The sequence below is a fragment of the Acinonyx jubatus genome, chromosome A1 (assembly GCF_027475565.1).
Source record: "Acinonyx jubatus isolate Ajub_Pintada_27869175 chromosome A1, VMU_Ajub_asm_v1.0, whole genome shotgun sequence".
NCBI classification, from domain to species: Eukaryota; Metazoa; Chordata; class Mammalia; order Carnivora; family Felidae; genus Acinonyx; species Acinonyx jubatus.
Genome location: NC_069380.1, coordinates 145,496,907 through 145,522,721, shown reverse-complemented (window position 1 = coordinate 145,522,721; position 25,815 = coordinate 145,496,907). Strand labels below are relative to the sequence as shown.

The following is a 25,815-nucleotide window of genomic DNA, read 5'->3' as shown; positions in this document are numbered from 1 at the left end:
TCAAGTATGGGCGTGTGGATGGCTCAGTTGGTTAAGCATCTGACTTCAGCTCAGATCATGATCTCATGGTTCATGGGTTTAAGCCTCACGTTGGGCTCTGTGCTGACAGCTCAGAGCCTGGAGCCTGCTTCACATTCTGTGTCTCCCTCTCTCTCTGCCCCTTCCCCCCTGCTCATTCTCTCTCTCTCTCTCTCTCTCTCTCTCAAGAAAAAAAAAAACATTAAAAAACTTTTTAAAACTTAAAACATCTTAATTAAAAGCAAAGAAAATTTATTTTCATAAAATAAGACTATGTCACTTTGAAGAAGAGTTCCTGGATATGGGAAATATGATTGGAAAGATGTTTTTATTGTAGCAGGAGAATAAAATCAGAGAAATCTTTCAAAATTTAGATTAAAATATAAACAAATGAAAACATGAGATATATGTTTAACAAACATGGAGAATCAATTAAGAAATTTAGCATAGGACTAATTTTTTAGTTCTAGAGAAAATGAAGAAATTGGAGGCAATAACAAATGACTCCTCATATTGCAATAAATTGATGAGTACCAACACAATGATTAAAAAGCAACATGCATCCAGACAAATTCTAGTGAAATATGATTGTAGAGAAAATCCCCAAACCCCTAAGAGAAGTAACATGTTACCCTTAAAGAAGCAAAATTGTAGCTTCCTCTGACTGACATATTTACCACAATAGAACAGAATGTGTTGAAAAAAACATAAGAAAAATGTTATAGTGAAAAAAAATTGTAGGACTGTAAAGGCAGACAGGAGGCTTGAAGGGCAATACGGAGTTTTAATGTCTAAAGCTTATGAACAAATGGCAGGTTTAAATATATTGGTTAAGGTTGAATAGGTAACCAATAGAAGAACTAAAATAGGGGCACCTGGGTGGCTCAGTCAGTTAACCATCCAACTCTTGGTTTCAGCTCAGGCCATGATCTCATGGTTTTGTGAGTTTGAGCCTGTGTCAGGCTCTCCGGAGGCTGCTTGAGATTCTCTCTCTCCCTCTCTCTCTGCTCCTACTCTGCTCACGTTGTCTCTGTCTCAAAACTAAGTAAGTAAACTTAAAAAAAAAAAGAACTAAAATAAATGATATAACTAACACATTTGAGGGGGGCATGGAGAATAAGTAAGAGGATGTAGCTTTTAGAGATCATTTTCTCACTTGTATAATGAGTTGTCTATTGATAAAGAATACAGTAGCCCTGGACTAAAAAATTGTACATCCACATAATTTATGTATATAAGTTTATATATGCATATATGATATATACATAGCAAGTAGGTAAAAATAAGGTGCCAATCGTATTTAACTATGTGGAATTACTATAACTTCAGATTCTATATCTCCCTGTCTCTCTGCCCCTCCACTGCTTTCACATAGGCGATTTAACATAGGAATTTATTATAGTTTAGAGGCAGTACCAATAAAAAGCTCTACATATTTCAAAAATATATTTGTATGTTCACTAAAGTAGATCATCATAGATCTTAGTTGTTCTCTACCTGTGCATGATGTAACAAAATGTTTTAAATATTGCAGTATCTTGTGGATGGATTATACTCTGGGAAAATATTAATATCACTTTTGAGGATAACTCTATCACCCTTTTAATTGAACCTACATAAGCCTTCCTTTATCCTTTAGAAACACAGGAAAAGGAGATTTAATGAGTGTAGGGAAGTAAGTTGCTGCATAAACTCAAATAATTATACTCAGGGCCAAATTAAATAACCAAATTAAGTGGAGTTACCGTTATGCTTACTATTTACTGATATTTAGTCCAATTCACAAGTCATTGGATTTTATTAAAAGGAACTAAACTTTTTTTCTGCATTAATCTTATAACAGCATAACACAGCAATGCAGTTTCTAATCAGACCCATTCCTCTCTGACAGAACAGGACCGTTTGTTAGAGCACTTGTTATAGAAATGGCCAGTTATTTTAATCAGGTTCATTGGAGATGATGGAAATTGTTACCCTGAAGGCTTACTTTTACAATGTAAAATTGCATGATTAGTAATTAATGGAATTGAGATTTCCATCTTAGTACATATTGAGATAAATTAATAATAAATCTCTCAAATATATTTATTATATATATATATACATACACACACACATACACGCATATATTTGTTTTTAAAGTCCTACCTCTCATATAGGAGCAAAGAGAACTAGAGAAAATTATTTCATAGTTCCTACATGAAAATTACAGCCTCTTAAATAGATCATAAAAGTGCAGGAAACATACACATCAATATATTTTATGAACTTACCTCAGAAAAATTTCTGGGAAATAAGAACTATTAGGAGAGGCACGGGTAACCCCAGTTATAGTTTAATAATCTTCTGATTTCTTACAGTCAACCACATCAGAAGTAAATGCAATCTCAAACCAAAAATATATGAGCAGTAGAAAATCTTGCAGTTATATGACTTTTTTCTCATTCATCTTCATTTAAGACTTCCTGCAAAGCCTTCCTTGAGTGATGAAAATAACCTGCAAAGCAGGAGGTAAACTGCTGTGAAAAAATTAGTATTTTTGTCATTTTTATGAATACAGCTCCTTCTATTAGTATGTTTTATTAAACTACTCCGTCTTTTCAATAAGGCCTGCCTCATTTCATTTGGGCTACATAGTTCTCACTTTGAGGTAGAAGTATAAAAAAAAACCCTTTCTGATGTGAATTTGATGAGAAGGCTGATGTCCCTCATTAATTTTGTGGGCTGGTTACTGTGATGCAGTGTATGTGTGTTAGATTGTGTGTGTGTGTGTGTGTGTGTGTGTGTGTGTGTGTGTGTAGTTCTAAGTTCACAGTTGATAAATAAGTGAATTATGAAAAGAACCTTGACATGATGACTTTATTTAATATCTTTGTTGAGATATAACTACCATACAATAAAATACACATATTTTGGGGTGCCCGGGGGGCTCAGTCAGTTAAGCGTCTGACTTCGGCTCAGGTCACGATTTCACAGTTCGTGAGTTTGAGCCCCACCTGGTCACGGAGCCTGATGCCTGCTTCAGATTCTGTGTCTCCTTTTCTTTCTCTCCCTCCCCCACTCGCACTCTGTCTGTCTCTCTCGAAAATAAAGAAATGTTAAAAACATTTTTAAATGCACAAAATGGTACATTGTGACATATATATGCACCTATGAAACTATCATGTTAATTAAGATACTGAACATTTTCATCACCCTCAGAAGTTTCCTTCTACCCCATTGTAGTCCCTCCCATCTGTCCCTTTTAGTTATACAACTACTGATCTGCTTTTTATCTATAAATAAGTTTGCATTTATAGAAATTTATATAAATTGAAACAGAAAATCCTTGGTCTTTGTCTGGTTTCTTTCACTCCACATAATTATTTTGAAGTCCCTCCATGTTATTGTTTGTATCAATAGTTCATTCTCTTTAGTTTTTTAAAGATTATTTATTTATTTTGAAACAGAATGAGAGAGAGAACAAGCGGGGAGGGGTAGAGAGAGGAAAAGAAAATCCCAAACAAGTCCATGCTTAGCATGGAACCCAACATGGGTTTCCATCTCACCACCATGAGATCATGACCTGAGCCGAAATCAAGAGTCAGATGCTTATCTGACTGAGCTACCCAGGCACCCCGATAGATCATTCTCTTTCATTTCTGAGTGGTACTAAATTTGTACAAATATCTCACAATTTATTTACCCATTCTCTAATTTATGGGCATTTGGGTTGTTTCTGGTTTTGGGCTAGTACAAAATAAAGGTGCTATGTACATTCATACAACTCTTTGAATGGACATAAGTTGTCATTTCTCTTGGAAAAATACCGAGGAGTGAAATGGCTGGATCATATGACAGATATATGTTTAAGTATTTGAGAAACTCTTAAACTATTTTCCAAACCAATTGTATTATTTTACACTGGTCTGAGTTCAATTCTTCCACATCCTCCCCAACACTTGGTATGGTGAGTCTATTTAATTTAAGCCATTGTAATGGTTATGTGGTAATATATTTTTAGTTTAATTTAAAATTATCTAATAATAAATGCTGTTGAACACATTTTCTTATGTTTGTTCTCCATTCTTAGGTATATACCCTTTGTGAAGAGAATGTTCAAATCTTTTTACTAGGGTTTTATTTACTTTTTTTTGAGTCACTTGTTTTATTATTGACTTTTGAGAAATCTTTAGATATTCCAAATATCAGATATTTGATTTGGAAGTATATTTTTTTGATCTCTGGCTTACTTTTTATTCTCTTAAAATTAACTTTGAAGAGCAAGAGTTTATAATTTTAAAGTATAATTTCTCAATTTTTATGACTCATGCTTTTGATGTTGTATATCTAGGAGATATTTGCCTAAACTGAATCCCCAAAGATTTTCATGTATATGTATATGTGTATACACACACATGTGTGTGTATATATATGTTTTTTAGTTCCAGATTTTACTTTAAGGTCTATAGTCCATTTTTGATTAATGTTTGTGTATGGCCTGAGAAGTGGATCTAAATTCCTGGTTTGTTGTTGTTCCAGCATCATGTATTGAAAAAACTAAATTTCTCTACAGAATTATTTTTTTACATCTGTAATAGTGATGTGTCTTTGTGATGTTTCTTCATGCTCCTGATCCTTGGGATTTGTGGAGCTGCCTGGATCTGTGGGTATAGTTTTATCATATTTGGAAAACGTAGGGCTGTTATCCAAATATATTCTTTCCCTCCCACTCCACAGACTTCATTCACATCTCTTTTAGGCTGCATATATAGATACATACTGATGTCCAGTTTTTTTCTTCTCTCTGTATGTTTTATGCTGTGTGGTTTTTGTCTTAACATTCACTCATCTTTTCTGCTACAATGTCTAAGCTGCTTTATTTCCTCCTAGTGTAGTTTTCCTCTCACACATTGTGGTTTTCATCTCTAGAAGTTCAGTTTGGGTCTCTTTTTGTTCCATGTCTCTAACATTTTCAATATTTGGAATACAGTCATAATAGTTGTTTTAATGGCATTTTCTGCTAATTCTAAATCTGTGTTTCCTGCTTTTATGCATGCTTATTAATGTGGAATGTATATCAAACATGAATTTTACCTTGTTGGGTATTAGATACTCTGTATTCCTTCATAATTTCTTGAGCTTTGTTCTCTTATAAAGACAAGTTACTTGAAAACAGTTTGGTCTTTCTGGGTCTTGCTCACAAGGTTTGTTAGACAGGACCCGTGAGGTTTTTAGTCTAGGCTAATTATTTCCCACCACCGAGGAAAGTTTCTTCTGGGTCCTGTGCCCAACACCCCGTGAATTAGTTTATTTTTTACTGAGGGATCAGGCACTTTTCCTAACCTGATATGAGCTCCAAGCGTTACACCCTCTGGTGCATCCAGATGGTTCTTTCCTTAGTGGTTTTTTTTTTTTTTTTTTTACTTGCATGAGGTGATCCACAGTCTGCTGAATTCCTGAGCGGGTGCTCTGCAGATCCCTGTGAGTTCTCTCTGTTTCCTTCCTCCCAGCTCCTTCTTTTTATCTCAGAGGTTTGGCAAGGATGTACCTGGACTGTCCTTTCTATGCCATGGTGTGAATCTTTCTCAAGCCAGTAAACCTGAACAACTGTAGGACCCACCTGGTTTATGATTGTCGCTTCTTTCCTAGTGTCCAGTGTCTTCAAAACTGTTGTCTCATATGTTTTGTCTGTTTTACTTTTTTTGGTTGTTTCAGGCAGAAGGGCATATCCAGACTATGTCTTGGCCAGAAACTCAAGTTCTCTTGAATCCCAAAGTTATCACTGTTAATGGAAAAAATAAAATAAAAAGATGCCAAATTGGCATACTTAACAATGAATATGGGAGCAAAAATAAAATATCAAAAGTAATGGCTCATAGGCATTGCTTTTCTGGCATGTAGTAGTGAGTTGGTGGCTGGAAGCTGATTTTTCAATGGTGGTCTTGAGTGTGGCAGATGTTCTCTTGCCTCCAGGTCTGCCAGGAATCCAGGAAACCTCGTAGAATTATGTAGATGAGATTATGGACTTGGAAATACAGCCACTCAATTCTTGCACCTTGACGAGAACTGAAATGAAATTTCAAAAAGAGCGTTTGCTATATTTACCGGCCATAATTTAAGTCTATCAGCTCCAGTTCTTAGTGATGTCAGTCAAAATGTATAGAGCTAATGTTCTCATTTAAAAAAAATAGTGAATGTCTCCATTTTACAAAGAATTAATATTAACAGTATCTGTTGAATTATCCCATTCAGTGGATCAAAATTTCCATGGGCTTTGCAATTATGTGGATAAATACTGTCTTTCATGCCTCTCCAAGGCAGGGCTGCTCTTCTGTAGAATATTTATGAAATTTATTTATTTATAAAATCCTACCCTTTTATTTACTCTGATGATAATCCCAGAAGTAGAAATATCTGTGTACAGAATTCTCATTAAAAATGGGGGCAACTGGGTGGCTCAGTCCATTAAGGGTCTGACTTCAGCCCAGGTCATGAGCTCATGGTTCATGAGTTCAAGCCCCGTGTTGGGCTCTGTGCTGACAGCTCAGAGCCTGGAGCCTACTTCACATTCTGTGTCTCCCTTTCTCTCTGCCCCTTCCCCACTCATGCTCTGTTTCTCTGTCTCTCAAAAATAAATCAACATTTTAAAAAATGTACCTAGGGGTGCCTGGGTGGCTCAGTCAGTTAAGCATCCGACTTCAGCTCAGGTCATGATCTCACAGTTTGAGAGTTCGAGCCCCCTGTCGGGCTCCATGCTGACCACTCAGAACCTGGAACCTACTTTGGATTCTGTGTTTCCCTCTCTCTTTGACCCTCATCTGCTCACACCTGTCTCTTTCTTCGTCTCAAAAATAAATAAATGTTGAAAATACATTTTTTAGATGTTCGTACATTTTCATTCAGCAACATGACCAAGAAACATTCTATAGAAGAATACATATACAGAGTAGTCCATATTATAAAAATGTAGATAATTCTTTTTACAGTCCTTAAATTTATAAGAATTTTCCCCCACAAGTTACCTCATGTAATCCTCAAGTAGCTTTAGAAGTATAACAGAATTCATCACTTTTAACAGATTTTTAATTACACCTATAACATAAAATTTCAAAGATGTTAAAATGTAGGAGCAGGAAGTATTCTTATTTTATTATCTGGTCTACATGTATCTGTAGGTGAGAGTTGATTTATAGAGTTATTTTTAAGAAATTAATTCTAGAATTAAGTGAAATTATTTTTCTGTATATACAAAATTTAACTGCATAGCAGTACCAGTTATTTCAATGTGGCATTGTTGACATGCCTTCAGTGGTTGACATGCCTTCAGTGGTTGACATGCCTTCAGTGGTTCATTATTTTTAGCCTAAGTTACTGTCTTAACTTTTCTAAACAAGTTGCAGTCGTTGAAGGGAAAAATAATTCAACCCAGTGAATTGAGAGTTCTAATTTGTTCCCTTAAAAGCCTCTCTTGTTAGAAATATATCTTACAGGGATATATTGGTGTTAAGCCTTTCTACTTATAACTTGTATGTGAAGTGGAATAAGTGGTTACCTGCAAGTTTCACACAGTTTGTATCGCCAAAAATGTTATGGATTCAATTGCTGATAGGAGTGCAACCATTTTAAAAACCAGATTGGCATTTAAAAAACAAATGACTCTGTCGTTTCTCTACTAGGTGTACCCTTCCCCCCAAATTCAGTATACTTATGCATCCAGAGACATGTACAAGCATGTTCCCTGATGCTTTTATTCCCAGCTACAGCATAAATGCCATAGGCAGTAGAAAGGGAAAGTGCCTTGTGATACATTTCACTGTGAAATATTGTAAAGCAATGAAAATAAATTCACTGCAGTCACCTGCAACAACATTGTGAATGAAACCACAAACAGAAGAACACACACTGAAAGATTTTTTTTTTACTATAAAGTTCAAATATAGACAGGAATAAATGGTCCTCTTATAGGAATGCATAGTTAAGTAGTAAAATTATAAACCACACAAAGAGTGAGTCTATGATTGCCTTAATAAGCAGGAGATCAATTACCTTTGTGAGGCTGGAGGAAATCTGGAAGGGGCCTGTGAACACTTTTAGAGTACTAGCAGTGTTTTTGTGCTCGGCCTTTGTGCTTGTTACACAGGTTGTCTCATAACAATAATTCATTTAACTTTATTAACTTTATTTATTTATTTATTTATTTATTTATTTATTTATTTATTGTTTTGTGTGCTTTTCTGTATGTATGCATTCTTTCAAATAAAGATTTTAAAGGAATGTGTATTATCACCCCTGAAAAAAAAATAATTGTACAGGTAGAAAATATATCGATGCCCTCTATAAAGAAAAGGCTAAAGCATATACATTTCCTTCATATGAATGTAAAGTTAAAAGGCATGTATAAAAGAATGTAGAATCCAAAGAAATCAATTTCTCAGTAAACAGGAATATAATTAGAACAAATGTCCATTAAACCCAAATCTTTGACCTAGAGCACTGATGCTAATATTACTAGGACATTACAAACATTTAGTGGTTGAGAATTATATTTTATTCTATATCTGTCCTTAGCACATAGAGTAGAACCCAAAGGCAAGTGATGGTGAAGGATGGTGAAGAGGGAATACTAATATTTGCTAGTGGAGCTGAAGCATGTTGGTGAATAACATGGATTCTTGAGACACGCTTTCTGGGTTTTAATCTCAGTTTTACCACCTGTGTGACCCTGGGCAAGTTATTTACATTTTTAATGTCTCCATTTCCTCATTATGTTCATGGTTACTAGCTCACAGGGTGTCATGTTATACATAAAATGCTTCAACAAATATTTGGCACATAGTAAGCAATATACAAATAAGTGGAAATACTTATTACTATCACCCTGAAGTGCTATTTGTCTGTATATGTAGTACTGAAGCTTACATAGAGGTAACTCTAAACTCTAAAGATTATAAAACAATTTGCAGAAAGCAAGCAATGAATTTTAGCGATAGCAAAAGCCTGAGGAAGACTCATTTGTCAATAATAATTTTCCACTGCAGGTAGTTTTCCTTGAGGTCTGCTGAATGTACAAAATGAAAAGCATGACCATATGCTGAAAATTAAAGTGCTTCTATAAAAGGAAAGAAAGAAAATATGGAGAAATCACATTCTATTTGGCAATTTAAGTAGGATTCCCAGATAAAATACAGGATGCTACATTTGAATTTCAGATAAAAATTTTTTTAAGCATGAGCCAGATATTACATAGGCATCTTGTATGTTTGCAGCCAAGTCTGGCAACCCTAAATATTAGGAAATCTGTGTGTTTAGTTTCAAACCAAACTAAATGTTTAAACATACATGGCTGTAGCCAGCATGTTATGTGGTCTGAGTAATGTGGAGTCAGCATAAAATTCCCTTCTGACATTTTGAATTATTTTTCCAAAATGTTCCCAGTAATGAAATTCTAGAGTATGTGAATGAGCTTTCTAAAATAAAGATCCCATGCCCCCTTTCACATTCTTCAATACTCTATTAACTCCCCAGTATCCAAGGACTATAAAGTTCAGACTCCTTAACCTGATTTATAGGGCCATAAAAATCTGGCCCATACTACCTAGTAACTTCCCCCCCTAGGAGCCCCACACATATCGTTCCTGTGCATATCTAGACATTTAAAAGTGCTCAGTTCTTCCTGAAAACATTGTGTTCTTTTATATTCCTTCCTACTAAAAAATTCCTGCCAATCCTTTAAGCACTAACCAAATCTTACCTTCTGTAAGTAATTTTCCATATTTCCTCCAGGCAGAGCCACTGCCTGTTCTATGATCGCAGTACCTTTTGTGTGAAGTGGCGTAGGACACGTATTTCACTATTTTATTACCTCTCTCCCAAATAGAATTACAGAAGGTGAGATCTCTTAGAGTAGGAACTGACCCCCATTCACTGATGTATCCAACATTACATATTTTAGGGCTTGATTCATGGAAGGTGCCCATCAAAATTTTAATGAGTGAGTGAGTGAATGAGTGGTTAAGTAAGCATATGAGTCATAGCTATGCTTCCAACATAAATCTCATCTTAGCTAGTAATGAGTGTTTGATTACTCACTCTAGAAAAAATCCAACATAGCTGATCATCAGTGTTGATGACTAAAACTAGAGAAAGCTGCAAGTGAACAAATTTCAAATGCAGGTGACAAAACAGAGTGGTTAATTCTGGATAAAACATTATAAATATGAAATATATATGTGTATATATATGATAACATACTATAATAAAAGTTAAAAAACTAGGAAATATATGACTCTATACTAGGAGCAAAGAACTAGACCATGACCAGTCAATCTCAGATCTTTAGAATAATGAGATGTGTATTAATTTAGAAAAATGACTTTACAGAGTAGATAACCCAGAAGCATTCTCTCCAGTCAGCTAGACTCCTCTTCTAAAACTCAACCTTCTGTAGTCTGTTAGACTGGTTTAGTTATTGATATTTGAAGTTTTTTTGAGAAACTGTGCATTCATTCTCTTGTTAGAATGTTTGTCACTTTGCAGCATAACTGGTTATTTCTTTGAGTAAGTACTGTACTGTAAGAGCCCTGCGAAAGTAATGGACCACGATATATTAATCTTTTCATTCTTAGCACATAGCAAAGAACTAAGGATGTATAGATGAACGGGCAGAGGTTCTACCTGATGTTTGTTAACTGTAGCTACCTTTAGACTCATCTGGACTCCTGTACAAACAGTATTATTCACTTCATTTCACCCAAGTCCACTTAAATCAGAATCTCTGGTGTAGGGCCTTTGCATTGTTATGTTTTAAAAGTCCTAGCTTTTGGGACACCTGCCTGTCTCAGTTGGTTGAGCATCCAACTTTTGATTTCAGTTCGCATCATGATCCCAGGATGGTGGGGCAGAGTCCCTTATTGGGTTCTGCACTGAGCATGGAGCCTGCTTGAGATTCTCTCTCTCTCACACTGCCGCTCTCCCCTGCTGGCTGGTTCTCTCTCTCTCTCTCTCTCCCTCCTCTCTTTCTCTCAAATTAAAAAAAAATGTTTAAAAAATAACATAGAAGTTCTAGCTTTTAAAACAAGCACTGGTAACTTCATTTTCCTTAATAGAACCCCTCTACCCCAAAGAAGTAGGCTGATCTTTGTTAATAAGTGGTGAGGGATAAGTATGTCTTGAGTATGATTTGAGTATGATTTGGGTTCGCTTGTTGTTGTTTTTTTTTACATTCTTGTCTTGGTAAGTGAAAGTTATAAATATGTTATTATAAAAAGATTTGTGATATGTTCTGATTAAAGAATTCAGTTTTTAACTTGCTACTTTAAAATGAATTACATTGAAATAGCAGAAGGCAAAATCCAAAGGGAGCTCAAGCACATAAAAATATACAGAACTAGTCCCAGAAAGGAGTGGGAAATTTTGTAGATAATTCTGATCATGATAATTTAATTCAATATCTGAGTGGGAGAACGGAATTTCTAGATTTTCATCGTAATTTATTAGGCTTAAAAGAGAAATTGCAAAGCCATAAGCTTTAGATAAGAAAAACAAATAAAAGTTCACATTTTAAAAGTCAGCCACTCATAAGAGGTACAAAAATTATTTGATAGCTAATGGGGGGCCCAGGGAAGAGGGGTTGTTAGGATCAAAAATAGCAGGCTCTTGAAAATAGGCTCTGCTGGCTAATTAACAGTCAATAACAACATTGCAGGAGAAGAGACAGCCCAAGGGCTTTCTGTCTCTGCAAAGAAAAAATTAAGGACTTTATCATGGTGCCCTTTTAATATATGAAAACAAGGATGCCCGGCCTGAAATTTAATTGTTCCTTTTTGACGATCATGGGTCTGGATACACATAGAGATGAAAAGGAGATAATTTCATGATTGAATTAAGTTATCTTTGTGTCCATTCAAGAGGTTAGATGGATCTCATCCTGAGAAGGATTGGTTGTCCTGATCTAAATGGTGGTCAGTATTCACAACTTTCTAAGCCATGTTGGCAAGTAAATGCAGCGGCACTACCGGGGCCAGATGGCATCTACCTGAGGATTCTGGGTAAACTCAAGGATGAACTGGAACACTGATGGCCCTGGACTGCTACCTGTTATCTCTCTTAATCTATGTATTAAAAATGTGAGAACATTTGGAACTCATTAATTAATTAGTTGGTTAATCAAGTAATTTTAAAAGTCTCCAGAGGAAGCTCAAGGGAACTAGACTCCAGAAATCTCCATTTCTTTTTTGGCCAGCTGGTTGAGTCTATTATGAAGAATGGAATTACTGAATATTTAAATATAATTACCTGAAAAGAAGCAACATGGTTTCTGTGACAAGAAATTATGCCCAGAGAAGCCATTGTTTTTTGAAGTCTCAAATAAATGAACTAACAAATAAAATCTTGATTCTCAAAAATTCTTTGACAACCTACCTACCACTCCAAAGTCAATATCATGGGTTTTGGGACTATAGTTTGCACAGTGATGGGTCTGAAAAACATCCAGAGAAAAAGGCTAGGAGTAACTGAACACTTCTCAGGATGCAGATGTGTGTAAGGTCATGAGTACTCAGACTGATCTTATGAATATATGCATTTGTCAATTACTGGAAGAAGATTCTCACAGTGAAATCTCCAAAGTGTGTATAGGTTGGCATTTTTTCTATTAGCAAAAACCTAAGCCAAAGTGGCTTGTCTACCAACACACCTTTACATGCCTGCATGAAAACGGGCTCAGTGCAACATAATGATGATAGAGCCAGTTAGGTGTATCTTAGGAATGAATTTGTGTAATTAGAGCAAAGGACCTGGGAATCCTTCTAGAGTACTTCTTTTTGTTCAAAGAAATGCTTTCTATTGTGACCAATTATCTATTCCCTCATGTCTTCTTCTCCTTTCTTCCTTTACCTTGCTTTTTAATTCCAGCACGCACACACAATAGCATCATGGTTTAGGTCTGGAAATCCATGTTCAGCTCTTATTGTCCTCAGCCAGAGGAGATGGTAGGCAGCAGTTTTAGGCTTTCAGGATGAGGGATCAGAACTCAGCTGGGTGTCTTATTATAAAATCCAGTTCTGAATGAGGCTATTTTTTTAAAACAGTTCCCATGAAGCAGTCATAGAAATAAAAACCTCAGAAAATGATAGCTATTAATATTATAAATGAACTATAAATATGGCCAAATATGGAAATTCCTATTTTGTATGGGACTGCTATGTCAAATTTTTCTTAGTTATAAAAGAGTGTAGTATATTTCACTACATTTGGAATAGATGAGGATTTTTTTTTCTGGAAATGATAATGTCTTGATCTATGACAAAGAGAAACGTATGTGATTTATTACAAAGATGTTTAATTTTCATTTCATTACATTATATTCTGTGAACATTTATATCTAGTCTTTAATTAAACATGATTTATTCAAATTGAGGTCTGTTTCCGTTTAGATTGCTTGCAGTGTTAATCACAGAGCAAGTAGCCTTCACCGCTAAAAGAACTGCATTATACTAATATATAAATGCTTCCATGCAATTTGCATATGTTATCTGAGTCTCCATGATATTAGATATGTACCTATACAGAAAGGTCTTACTTTTTTGCCTACTGTATTAAAATACGTAACCCCTTTAATGTAACATTTTTATTTTTACAAATAATAGATTTAAGGTAGTTTTTTAGCTTAAAAAATTAAATGGACCAATAATAAAAGGTCACTCTGTATCAAAAATTGGGTATGGGGAGGGGTGCCTAGGTTTCTCACTCAGTTAAGCATCCAACTTCACTTAGGTCATGATCCCATGATTTGTGGTCTCCAGCCCCACATCGGGCTCTGTGCTGACGGCTCAGAGCCTGGAGCCTGCTTCAGATTCTGTGTCTCCCTCTCTCTCTGCTCCTCCCCTGCTTGCACTCTGTCTCTCTCAAAAATAAATAAACATTAAAAAATTTTTTTTTAAAAACTGTGTATGGTTTTTCACTTCAGCAAATGCATTTCCAGTTTATTCCGCGTAATGTTAACCTCTGGATAAAAGTGTAACCATTGTTTATTTCAGAGTCCGATATTCTTGATTATAATTTTCTTTGTTGACGGTTGTAAATCTGGCCTGATGATCAAATAGCTAGAAGGTTCAAACGTTGATGTGTCTCCATTCGATTCACCTTTCACATGTATTAAGTATTTTTTATGGTTTAAATACTTGGAAGCAGTAAGGAAGCCAAGAACAATAGTGCCTGCATATCCTTACAGGCATATAAAATGATTCTTCTTCGTAGTTCTCAACGTCATTGACTATGAAAACTTTCTTCTATTAACATCTTAAAGCAGCAAGAGATGGGTTTGATTTTACTCATGATGGGTAGTTCAACATTAAAGTGACAAAATGCTTAGTGCCTCTTACCTGAGAATTAAAATAGAGGTTGTACCTATTAGCATGAAATCCTGTGTGGGTCTCTCTACTCTGCTTGACCTCATTCATTTCTGAATTCCATCCCAAATTTGGCTTCACTAGGTCTATCTGAAGTACAAGGGTACAGAGGATACCCTCCCACCCAGCTCCAAGTCTTTAGTGCCAAAAGATGAAGGCCATTTCTCTCTACTGGCACTCACAGTTCATCATAATCTGTCCCCTGTCTACATCTTCAGATTTAGGGCCCCAGCACCCACCTTTGCACTCTATGCTCCAGACAGGCTGGCTACTCATGTTCCTGAATACACCATCATACCATGAACGTTTCTCTTCAAAGTTGTGACTCATTCTGGTTTCCTTTTTGGAAATACATTACCATCCCCTTTCTGTCTTTAATCTTAATTAAACCTTTCCTTCAAGATCAAATTATATTTCCCTTATGTGGTCTTCAGACATCAATACTCAGTTTCTTCCCTGTAAGTAAATAAAAGAATAACTTGTTATATCTGACTTTATAAAATAAGCCAATTCATTCTCCAACATGAAGATTTAATTTCTTATTAGCCATTGACATATTCTCATCTTTAAAAAAAAATGTAGTCAATATGATGCAAGGAGAGACATAGTAGGCATGTTCCCGAGTAGCCAGATGCTGCAATTGCCTTACATTGAGCTAACAATAAAATAAATAGCACAGTGATTTCTGTGCTTCTTTCACAATGTAATGAAAATGTTTTTCATGTTAATCCAATATAAATCAAGACTGTGAAATTTTCAGTAAGACTATAAAAAAGCTAAATATTCCATCAGATAAGGAATAAATGGCAACCTCCCCCCTTCCTCTCCTCCCCGCTTTCTCCCTTCCTGTCTTTCCTCCCTTCCTCCTTTCTTCCCCTCCTCCCTCCCCCTCTTCTCTCCTTCCTTCCTTTCCTCCTCTGGAGAGTTTATTTTCAAATATTAGGGAGGTTGTTATATTTTATGGCACACAAATATTTTTAAAGATTATCAGATTCTGATTTTATCCTATTATTTGATGTCATAAACTACTCATATTATCTAGATTCTTTGAACACAGTTAAGAATTGTCTCCACTCTCAAACTTTGACAGTTAACCAGAAACCAAAAAGGATGTCTTTTTCAGAGAAAGTCATCACCTGCCTAAGGAATTTTAGGCCTAACTTTACAGTAAACTTAAAATGAGAGCATAACCAACACTGATACTAAAAGGAGACATTGTTTAGAAAAAAGAAGTTAAAAAGAAAAGGCAAAATAGAGGTTTTCTGGTATGTTGTTCTTGTTGAGTCTTGAGAGGGTAATTTATGATCATATTGCTTTAAGCACTGTAGAAACCCAGATCCTAAAAATAAATACATTTTGGTACATTGTAGTGTATCAAAAGATACATTACACATCTGAAACAATTTGCTTGAATTGTCTGGGCCACTATTTCTAATCCTTTATTAGAAATTTTATCAAGAAACATTTTGGGGGTACCAGTGGTCTCCCAGATAATGTGTGGCATTCACAGAGATACAACGAACAGTGCAGGACAGGGTCTACATCTGTAGAGCTGGCAGTTTGACTAGGTGAGAGGGTGAAAGGCACATAAATAGACAATTCCTAGGCAACCCCATTCAGGTCTGTAAGGAGCTGTGGGAACAAGGGCAGAGAAGGAGTTCATCAGGAGTAGATGATAGAAAGAGAAAGCAATGGGGAGTGGTTGCATGTTCTCCAACTACTTTCCAATTCCCACAGAACCTAGCCTGGTGCCGTGCTTAGAGGGAATGATGTGTAAGTTATCACTGATAGATATTTGACTGAATTATTTCTTGTTTCATTTAAAATCATATTCGTTGTATCTATTGTCCAAAATTAGCATGGAAATTAGTATAATTTGCTGAATGTTTTATATTTCTTGATTTTGCATCAGGTATAATAATGGTATATCAAAGGTATAAGTCCCTTTAGTCATCCTAATTTTAGAAACCCCTGAATGAGATTAGGAAGAGATCATCATTTACATTTATTATACTTTGCTTAATGTAACGAGCTTTAGCTATTAACTCTAATTTGCTTCTCATCGCATTCATCAAAGGCGAACTATTTAGAAACTAAAACATCTCTGTCAGTTAGAATTTTAATGAATTAAGATGAAATGAGACAGTGTTAATTGGCAGTTGTTGCTGCAGGGAAGGTTTCTAGATCTTGTAAGTGATACCAATTCATCTCTCTATCAGGGTTAATTTGCTCCATTTAATTCTAAGGATACACTGAATATTTCCCCAAACTATTCATATTTATTTTCAGGATTGGAGAATGGTCTGGTTCTGTTGGCCTTTCGTTGGGATTATCAGTTTCATTTGAACTTGATTATTAATCAGTTGTTGATTTTGAGCACTGTTTCTATTATTGACTCAACACATAGACACACACTCACAAACACACAAAAGTAATAACATTACTTAGATTTTGTTTTATCTGAAAGGCCTAAATCCTTCCAATAATTAATCGTTTTTTTCCACCAATAATTCTCATTTTCTCTATTCTTTCTCTTTTCCTCAGACATAAATGAATGTGAAGCAGAGCCATGCAAAAATGGTGGAATATGTACAGACCTTGTTGCTAACTATTCCTGTGAGTGCCCAGGTGAATTCATGGGAAGAAATTGTCAATACAGTAAGTATGCATATATGTATACATTTTCCTTGTTGTTTGCATAGCCTCCATTTATTATGGAATCTGGGTCAAAATCAGTATCATTTGCTTCCAGAGTTCCCAACTTATTGAAATGGCACATTTTGTATTTGTTATTGTTAATGTTGCTAATACACGCATCTTCCCCAGGATCGGTCTCAGTGCATGCTAGGCATAGAACTTGACACTTTGTGGTCCAAAAGGAAGGCAACAGTTCTGCAGAGATCCAAGTGCATCTCTTTTATGAATCCCATTTTGGCTTTTGAGTATGTGTATGACCTGAATTTCCACCAGAGTGGTCACTTCAGACAGTAAATTTACTTCAGACAGTAAATTCGGGGTGCTCTAACCTGATAGCCTCTATCACAAATAAAAGGAGGATTTGTGTTGAGCTGGCATACACATTAGTAAGAATTTTACATACTGGTTATTTGCCTTTTTGGAAGCCTAAGAGAGTAGGGTCTTGTGATGATGGATCAAATGATAGGGCAGTGATTTTCTTGAAGTGTTTACAAAGAAGCACAAAGTAGCCCTTTTTCCGCCAAAGAAACAAAAACTAGGAAAGGGTGGTAACAAGATAATAGTCATTGTGATTAAACCAGAATCAGACACAAATACCTGCTAATGAGAACAATAATGATATCACTTAATCATTGTTGGACCCTTACAGAAACTCCATAGTGCTACTGCTTTGATGTATATTATACTATTAGAGTATCACATTATACAAATCAGAAGGCAGATGGAGATGAGAATTCGGAGGCAGAAACTGAGACACATAGGGATGTGGTTTGCCCAGGCTCTCACAGATAGTGACGAAAACAGGACTAGAAGGAATGTAGAATTTTGGCTTGGGATTCCTAGTTCAGTGTCTTTTCCTCTAAATCAAGATATCTCTTCAGACAGAGTTGAAAGAAATAAACATGAAAACACACTACACCTTCCATCTCTCTTACACATGAACATACACACACATACACCCACACACACACACACACACACACACTCATACACTCCTTCCTTTTTAGTTAGAGTAGCAATTTTACATGTCATTTTTCCTCTCTTCTCTTTGACAAGGATACTTTATAAAATAAAACAGGGAGAATTGTTGAAGAACTTATTTGAGTTATGTATATAAACAAAATGATGATCTATGAATACTCATAATCCTCGTCCTGAAAAAGTTGATTAAATGATGAAATTCTGAATATAAAAGAAATACATTTGGGCAAAATTTTTCTAAGCTTAAAAATAATTGGGGAAGATGGCAATTGTGAATCAACACAGGAACCTTCAGCCATCAAAGAGTGGAAGGAAAGGACAGCCTGAGCAAGCAGGTTGGTCATACAACTAAATAGAGTAGTGGCCACCCAGTCAACTAATCTAGCTACCTTCTATAAAGCATTTAACTGACCACTCTGTAAGTTAACTTAATTCAGATTCAATTGGTCCTTGGCCTGGCCAGATTCAGCTCCTGTATCCTTTTTTCTTTTGGTTCATGAGACTTACAGGTGGCTGCCAAATCAGCACTGGAAGTTGTACTAAAAAGCGCCACCCCCCCACCACCGTGTATCTGTAAATGAACACTTCACTACTTTGACAAAGAACAAAAAGCTAATGATTTTGAAAATTTGATTTTCATGCAGCAACAACAGAGAGTTGGTGCTGTAATGAAGCACCTTCCATACAGTACTAGAACATTGGGAGAGCTTAAAACAATGCCTGGCTAAGAACATGTCCAGGCAGAATAAGACCTCCTCTGACACATAGAAGGCCTGGCCAGGGGAGCAAATAGGGAGATGGGACCTTCAATTTTCCTAAAAGGAGAACCATATAGGGGACATGTCATGGGAACAATGCCCAGCAATGAGTGTCTCTCTGAGGTAGTCATGCACCAGCTTTCTGACTGACCTGAAGAAGAAGTGATAACTGAATTTGCAGGCACCCTGGGAGAAAAGCCCTAGGTCTTGAAGGTGTGTGTGTGTGTGTGTGTGTGTGTGTGTGTGTGTGTGTGTGTGTGTGTATGCCCTTGCCCTCCTGTGCTAGTCAAGGAGCAATTGGACAGTCTGTTGCCTATAGATTGAAACTGGGAGACCTGGATGTGAACTAGATGTTGTAACTGATGACTAAAGCCTATTTTATCCCTCCATCATAGATTTTACTGAGGTCAACACATCTAAAAATACCCTTGAAAAGAAAGAAACTTGATTGATGATGGAAAGACATTTTGAAATAGACTTTGAACTTAATTGCCACCAGTTTGTTATCTAGTGTCTTCCAATCAGTGTTTGCTATTATGTTTAATAAAATTCTTTGTTTTCTTTGATTTAGTTTTATATCTATATAGTATTTTTAAATTTTTTTAATGTTTATTTTTGAGGGAGAGACAGAGAGACAGAGCACAAGTGGGGCATGGTGGGGAGGGCAGAGAGAGAAACACAGAATCCAAAGACTTCAGGCTCTAAGCTATCAGCACAGAGCCCAATGCAGAGCTCGAACTCACGAGCTCCGAGATCATGGCCTAAGCCAAAGTCAGATGCTCAAATGAATGAGCCACCCATGTGCCCCTATATAATCTTTATATTTAAACTCAGGCTTCTCTTTGAACACAAATGCAGTAGTAATTTTCTAACCCATCATATGCTCTGACATTCTACATTTCCTCTATTCATCTCTGTGCCCTAACAAAAAAAATAAAAAAGAGTCACTTAGGATACACTCTAAAACATGTTCTGACTGGGGTGCCTGGATGGCTGTCTGTTAAGTGTCTGGCTCTTGATTTCAGTTCAGGTCATGCTCTCACAGCTCATGAATTTGAGCCCCACATCGAGCTCTTCACTGACAGCATAGAGCCTGCTTGGGATTCTTCCTCTCCCTCTCTCTCTGCCCCTCCCCCTCTCACACACACACACACACACTCTCTCTCTCAAAATAAATAAGTAAACTTAAAAAATAAATAAAATATTTTCTTATTGGTGTATTTGTTTTTATTGTATTGTTTTGCAAGCGTTTAGAATAAAAATAAAGATTGTTAATCTCCCTACTGTTTAGGTTTATAGGAATATGGCTCTGCTTTTTAGTGCGGCTTCTTAGAATTTTTAGAAAATCCAGAGTAAAAAGGTGCATTCTTCCCCAAAGATGATGTAGTACTACACATTGAGAACGTACTGTATTCACTCACTACAGGGCACACAGAAACACCTGCAGGTTCCAGGCAGTGCCAGCCCTAAGATGATCGAGGTTAGGATCTTGCGAATTGACAGTACAGAGATTATAATCAATGTTCCCAACTTCCACTCTGGAATAAGATTTATAAACTTTCTTATGAGCCTTCTGTCATGTACCTCAGGGGTACCATTGGGTCGGCTTATGCCTACAGTTATGGCAGAGAAGCCATTTGTTTCTGCAGATATTTCAGGAGGAAGAGGAAAGGGGGAATGATGGAGACTAACTGCTGGGTGGGACAGAGGACACAGTATTGAAATGCTGGCATGCTTATATTCAAACCCAACCCCCCTTCACTCTCCTCTTGGGTATCTGCACTCATATTACTTCACTCCTTCCACTACTTTCTTATATCTACTGATGGATTAATTAAGTTCTGCTATATTTTAAGATGAAATCATTCTCAATACCCTCCCAAATAATAAGTAATGAAAGATATTGTAGAAGAACAGAAATGACTAAAAAAATCTGTACAAAAATAGTAAACTATAAACACAAATAATAAACTGGGGATATATTTACAATAAACATGAAAGGAAAATATTTCTTATCCTTAGTTTGTGATGTCTTTCAAGTCACTAAAATTAAACACAACAGAAGGAAAAAAATCCATCAAAACCATGCACAGAACTTCCCCACAAAGGAAATAAGTAACTTGATATCTATCATATTATAGTTGAGTCGTGTCTGCATCTTTATTCTTCAGTATATTTTGAATTTATAAGGCTTATGATACCTTTGTGATCTGAAAAGAATAATTATGTTTAAATGACTGTTTAATGAGAGAGCACTACATAAGGGAACAAAAACCTGGACTTACCATGCATTATGCTGCTTCTTCCTCTCACCCCATTTCTCTACCCCCTCTCATTTCACAAATGGAAATATAAATAAATGGAAACATGAGATGGAAACAGATGAAATGGTAAAGAGGAGCAGAAGCTAGCTGACAGACTTTAGAAAGAGTATGTAAAAGAAAAAGGAGAAGGGAAAGAGGTGAATCTGAATCCATGCTGAGCATCCCAGGAAACGCCCGCACACACACTGTCTCTGTCTCTTTCTCTCTCTCCCTCCTTCCAGGAGGAATTTGTTGTTACTTATGGGAAGAGAATTGTAAGGCAAGGGAAGTGACAGAAAAATAATTTTTCAAAGATGTAAAAGGTTCCCACTAGACCATTTTGCTAGGGAGAGGTCCTTCCTTCCTTCTGCATGTGCTTCTTAACATTGTCTGTTCTTAACTCCACTGCCAGAGGTAGCCTGTTAAAGCAAAAGTCAACGTGCGTCACCTAGCAGCTCAAAATCTTCCACCAACTTCTCATCTCACACAGAGAAAAAACTACAGTCTCCCTGTTTTCTGAGGTCAATAGGCCCTGTCTATATCTCTGCCCTATTTGCTCACCTCTGTGACCACATCTCGTGGGACTCTCACTTTTTCATGTGCTCTTCCAGCCCCACTGGCCTCCTAGCTGTTCCAGGCACACACCTGGCACATCCCTGCCCCACAGCATTTCCTTTCCCGTCTCCCCTTTTCTGTAATATTCTGTTATGATGTTATGAATACCCCATACTTCCTTTGGGTCTTGGCATAAAGACATCCTCTCAGTGAGGCTTTTCTCAGTCTCTCTACCTCCCTATCTCAACACACCAAAACACACCCACCCCTTTCCCTCTTACAGTTTTTCTCTTTAGCATTGATCATTAACATATCATATTTGTACTTTTATATATTGTTTATTGAAAATTCTTCCAGTGGAGTATATCCTCCACGAGGGAGAAATTGTTCTGTTATAATCACAGTTGCCAAAGAGTACTAGCAAACAATAAGCGCTCAATAGACATTTGCTGAATGAATGAATGAACCTTGCATTCTGAGTTCTTTAAGTATAGGAATAGTATCTGATTTTTCATTGCCCTCAACTACCATAACTACCAAGTTATTTTTTTGTCTACTTCTCATTTTTGGAACAGTATTCTAAAGCTGTTTTTGCCAGTGTAATGAAATATAATTTGGTATATTAATTGGTACTCAGTAAATGATACTACAAGTTGAATTGTTTTCCTTTGATTTGATAAAAGCTTTTATAACTCTATTTTGCAGTAGGATTATGCAAATGGCTTTTAAATAAGACAAGTAAACAGGCACTCTGTTCCTCTATGTAGACCATTCTGCTTGCAGACATCTTGATAATTTTATCTTAGATTACTTATTTATTTCTTATCCATTTCTAATATCAGTAAACATTTATTAGTGCTGTGATCTAACTACTACCAGTAGTAATGCTTGAAAATGTAAAAGTGGTAATTTTGGATATAATTATTTAAATGGTGTTGACAGACTGATCTCAGTGTCTGTGTACTTATCATCAAAAAGATTTGCTTTTCTCAGATCTTAACCTTACTCTGCCTTTCCTTCAGTTTTACTCACCCTTCAATATTAGGAAATTTATTAAGACTACCTTTGTTAGTGGAATTCACTGAAATATTTTGAATATTAGTGATATACTACATTTTTAAAACCAAAATATATTTTTAAATTTTCAGTTAAACAGTTAAACCAAAATGTTTAAGACACTACTTTAATAAACATTATTTAAAATCTATATGAATTTTTTACTATAATGTATGTCTTTAATTAATATGGCTACTAAGTGTTTTTACATAAAAGTAATGTTTATATCTAATCCTATCTATGATGACATGATGCCCAAATATGTAGTAATAATTATTATGCAAATCAATCACCTATTAAACATTTTCAATTAGTTTAGTATTTCAAATACTGATAACAAAAGTTTTAATACTGGACAAAAATGTGCCTAAAATTTTTCCAATAATTATTTGCAAATTACATTTATAGGTAGGCTAAGGCAATAATACTTTTGATTTAAATATTTCAGCTTAGATTTCCAGATACTGTTCAATTTATTACTTAATTTGGCAGATCTCAGTTGTTTTTAGTTTTATTTTTCATTTATTTATTGCAGGGAATTTAATTTTGATTATCTTTAATTTTAATTGAAGTTGCATTTGAATGATATGTGAAAATCATGTAGATATGCTCATACTATTTATTACAGTATGACAGGAAATTCTTCTAATTATAAAGTCCTAATTTATATCCCCTTATTGTTCCTAATGATACAAGCTCAAATGTTCAGCCATTTTCTTACACAGCTTGGAAGGAAATGATCATGAACGGGCAAGAGAAACGTATTCTTATAAGAACAGATATGCTTTACTGTGTACATTTAACACAATGGGATGTTTATACTAAAGTGAGCACAATGGAAAGTGATAGCACTTTAGTTAACTAATCTAAAAATAACCAGGATTATTTTCATTGATTGGACTATGTGGCCCACAATAGCCATATACAGTTCCCTGCTGGGTGTTTAAATGTGACATGATTAAATTTCAGAAATGGCACTCAAATTCATTTTCATCACTGATACTATTTCTGGAAATTAAGATAGTTACCAAGGGATCTCTTATAATGCAACATCCCCAAACTATTATGCCAGAAAGTATTAGGACTTGGATGGTTTCAGAGAGTTTTATTAAAAATGAAAGCTAAAATCTTTGACGATAAAGGGATGTTTCTAAATATCATGGTCATCCAGTTTTTTTTTTAATTACATATAATAATCTAGATAATTCTATAGCTTTACTTTAAGAATTCTACCTGTAAAGTAATAAGGGCAAGAGATGATGATACATGTGAATATATTTAAAAAAACTGTGAACTGACATTTCTATATCTTCATTTCTTTGTAACTCTTTTTAAGCCTTCATTACAGATGAGCTAGTATGTACAAATACACAACCATGTACTATATAAATGTACATGTGTATCTTTCTTTTGCTGGCAGTGCTTCCAAGTACTTATATAAGTCCAGGCTTACGCGGTGAAAATTGCCAAAACGTTTCATAAATAATTAAATTATGTGATATTTATTTTTCTATCCTCAACACTTCATTATTGCTTTTGTAAATAACTAAACACTCTGCTATAATCTTAATATTTTATCACCAACTAATGATCATATGCTCATGTTTTTAATTGAGACTTTTAACTTACTGTGTGCTAAGACTGTCTTAAGTACTTTAAATGTTATTTTATTTAATCCTCTTAACACTCTTTGTGGTGGGTTCTGTTTATCACTGGCTCCATTTTACAGAGAAAACAGAGCGTACTGAGTGAATAGTTTGTGTAAGTTCTCATGTTCACATGGCTAGTGAACTGCACAGCCTGGCCTTACCCCCAAGCGTGGTAGCTACAGAGCCTGCATTCCTAAGCATGATTGATCCTGCTCCTTACAGGATGAAAGGAACACTGTTCGTTACAGTTTACACTTTAAGAACATTTGCACTTGAGGAGTGGCCTTGAGGAGTATCCGAAGAGTAAGAGAAAAGAGTACAGGTTTTGCATTCAGATACAACTGGGGCATCAACTCTGCTTTTCCTCTTTATAATTAAATGTCTGGATAAGTTAGTTGCCCTTTCTGGGCCTCAGATTCTGCATCTTTAAATGAAGTTAATAATACCATTTGGTTTATATTAATGGATAGATTAAAATTAATAGCATATGGGGAGCCTGGGTGGTTCAGTTGGTTGAGCATCCAACTTTGGCTCCGGTCATGATCTCACAGTTTGTGAGTTCAAGTCCCACGTCAGGATCTTTGCTGACAGCTCAGAGCCTGGAGCCTGCTTCAGATTCTATGTCTCCCTCTCTCTCTGCCCCTAACCCACTCACATTCTGTCTCTGTCTCTCTCAAAAATAAATAAACATTAAAAAAAATTTAAATCAATAGCATATATAGAGTACCTAGTAAAATTGTAGGTCAGCAAATGTAAATAAACAAATAATTGCATTAATAAATAAAATGTCACAAGGGTATTTGAGTTATTTGAAAAGCCCATGCCAGTGATCCCATCTTTTTTCTTTTTTTTAATAATTTTGTGCAATTTGGAATTTTTTTATATACTCACACAACTAACCTATTTTTCGTTACTAACTGTATGTATTTGAGAACAGCTTTTGTAAAAGTCAGCTATAATGTCTTGCATGCCATGCATTAGTAGTACATAAATTTAGGAAATCCTGTGGCATTAATATAATTTTTAACAAATATTGTTAATTCAACCAAACCTAAGATAGGTGTTGCTTTGATTTTTGAAAAAATGACATCATCACATACTTTTGACCCACAAACATCTAATTTCATTTCTTAACCTATATTTTTTGTTTGCAGTTATTGTAAGCTATCACTGCTATTTGATCAAGTATTTTAGTGAATGGTTAGAAGAAACCAGTGGTGGGATGAAAACTTCCAGTATTTTCTTGCCTTACATAGATGATCATATAGATGTTATACCATATAACACTAAATTCCTATTCTGCTATATCCAGGTATGACATAGATCCAAAAGCAAAATATAAACAAATTCTGATATAAACTAAAGAATTTTAAAAATAAGAGGTACCTGTAGGGAAAATTAGAATTAA

The 25,815-nt window shown here is 35.5% G+C and overlaps 1 protein-coding gene across 2 annotated transcripts in view; it reads left to right on the top strand.

The window, feature by feature from the left end:
• Positions 1-25,815, top strand: part of EDIL3 (EGF like repeats and discoidin domains 3) — a 410,169-nt gene that overhangs the window by 212,668 nt on the left and 171,686 nt on the right. For both annotated transcript variants that reach the window (XM_027038784.2, XM_027038776.2), the window contains one exon: positions 16,953-17,066. In XM_027038784.2, coding sequence (XP_026894585.1) covers positions 16,953-17,066 — 114 coding nt within the window. The remainder of the gene's footprint in view (positions 1-16,952; positions 17,067-25,815) is intronic.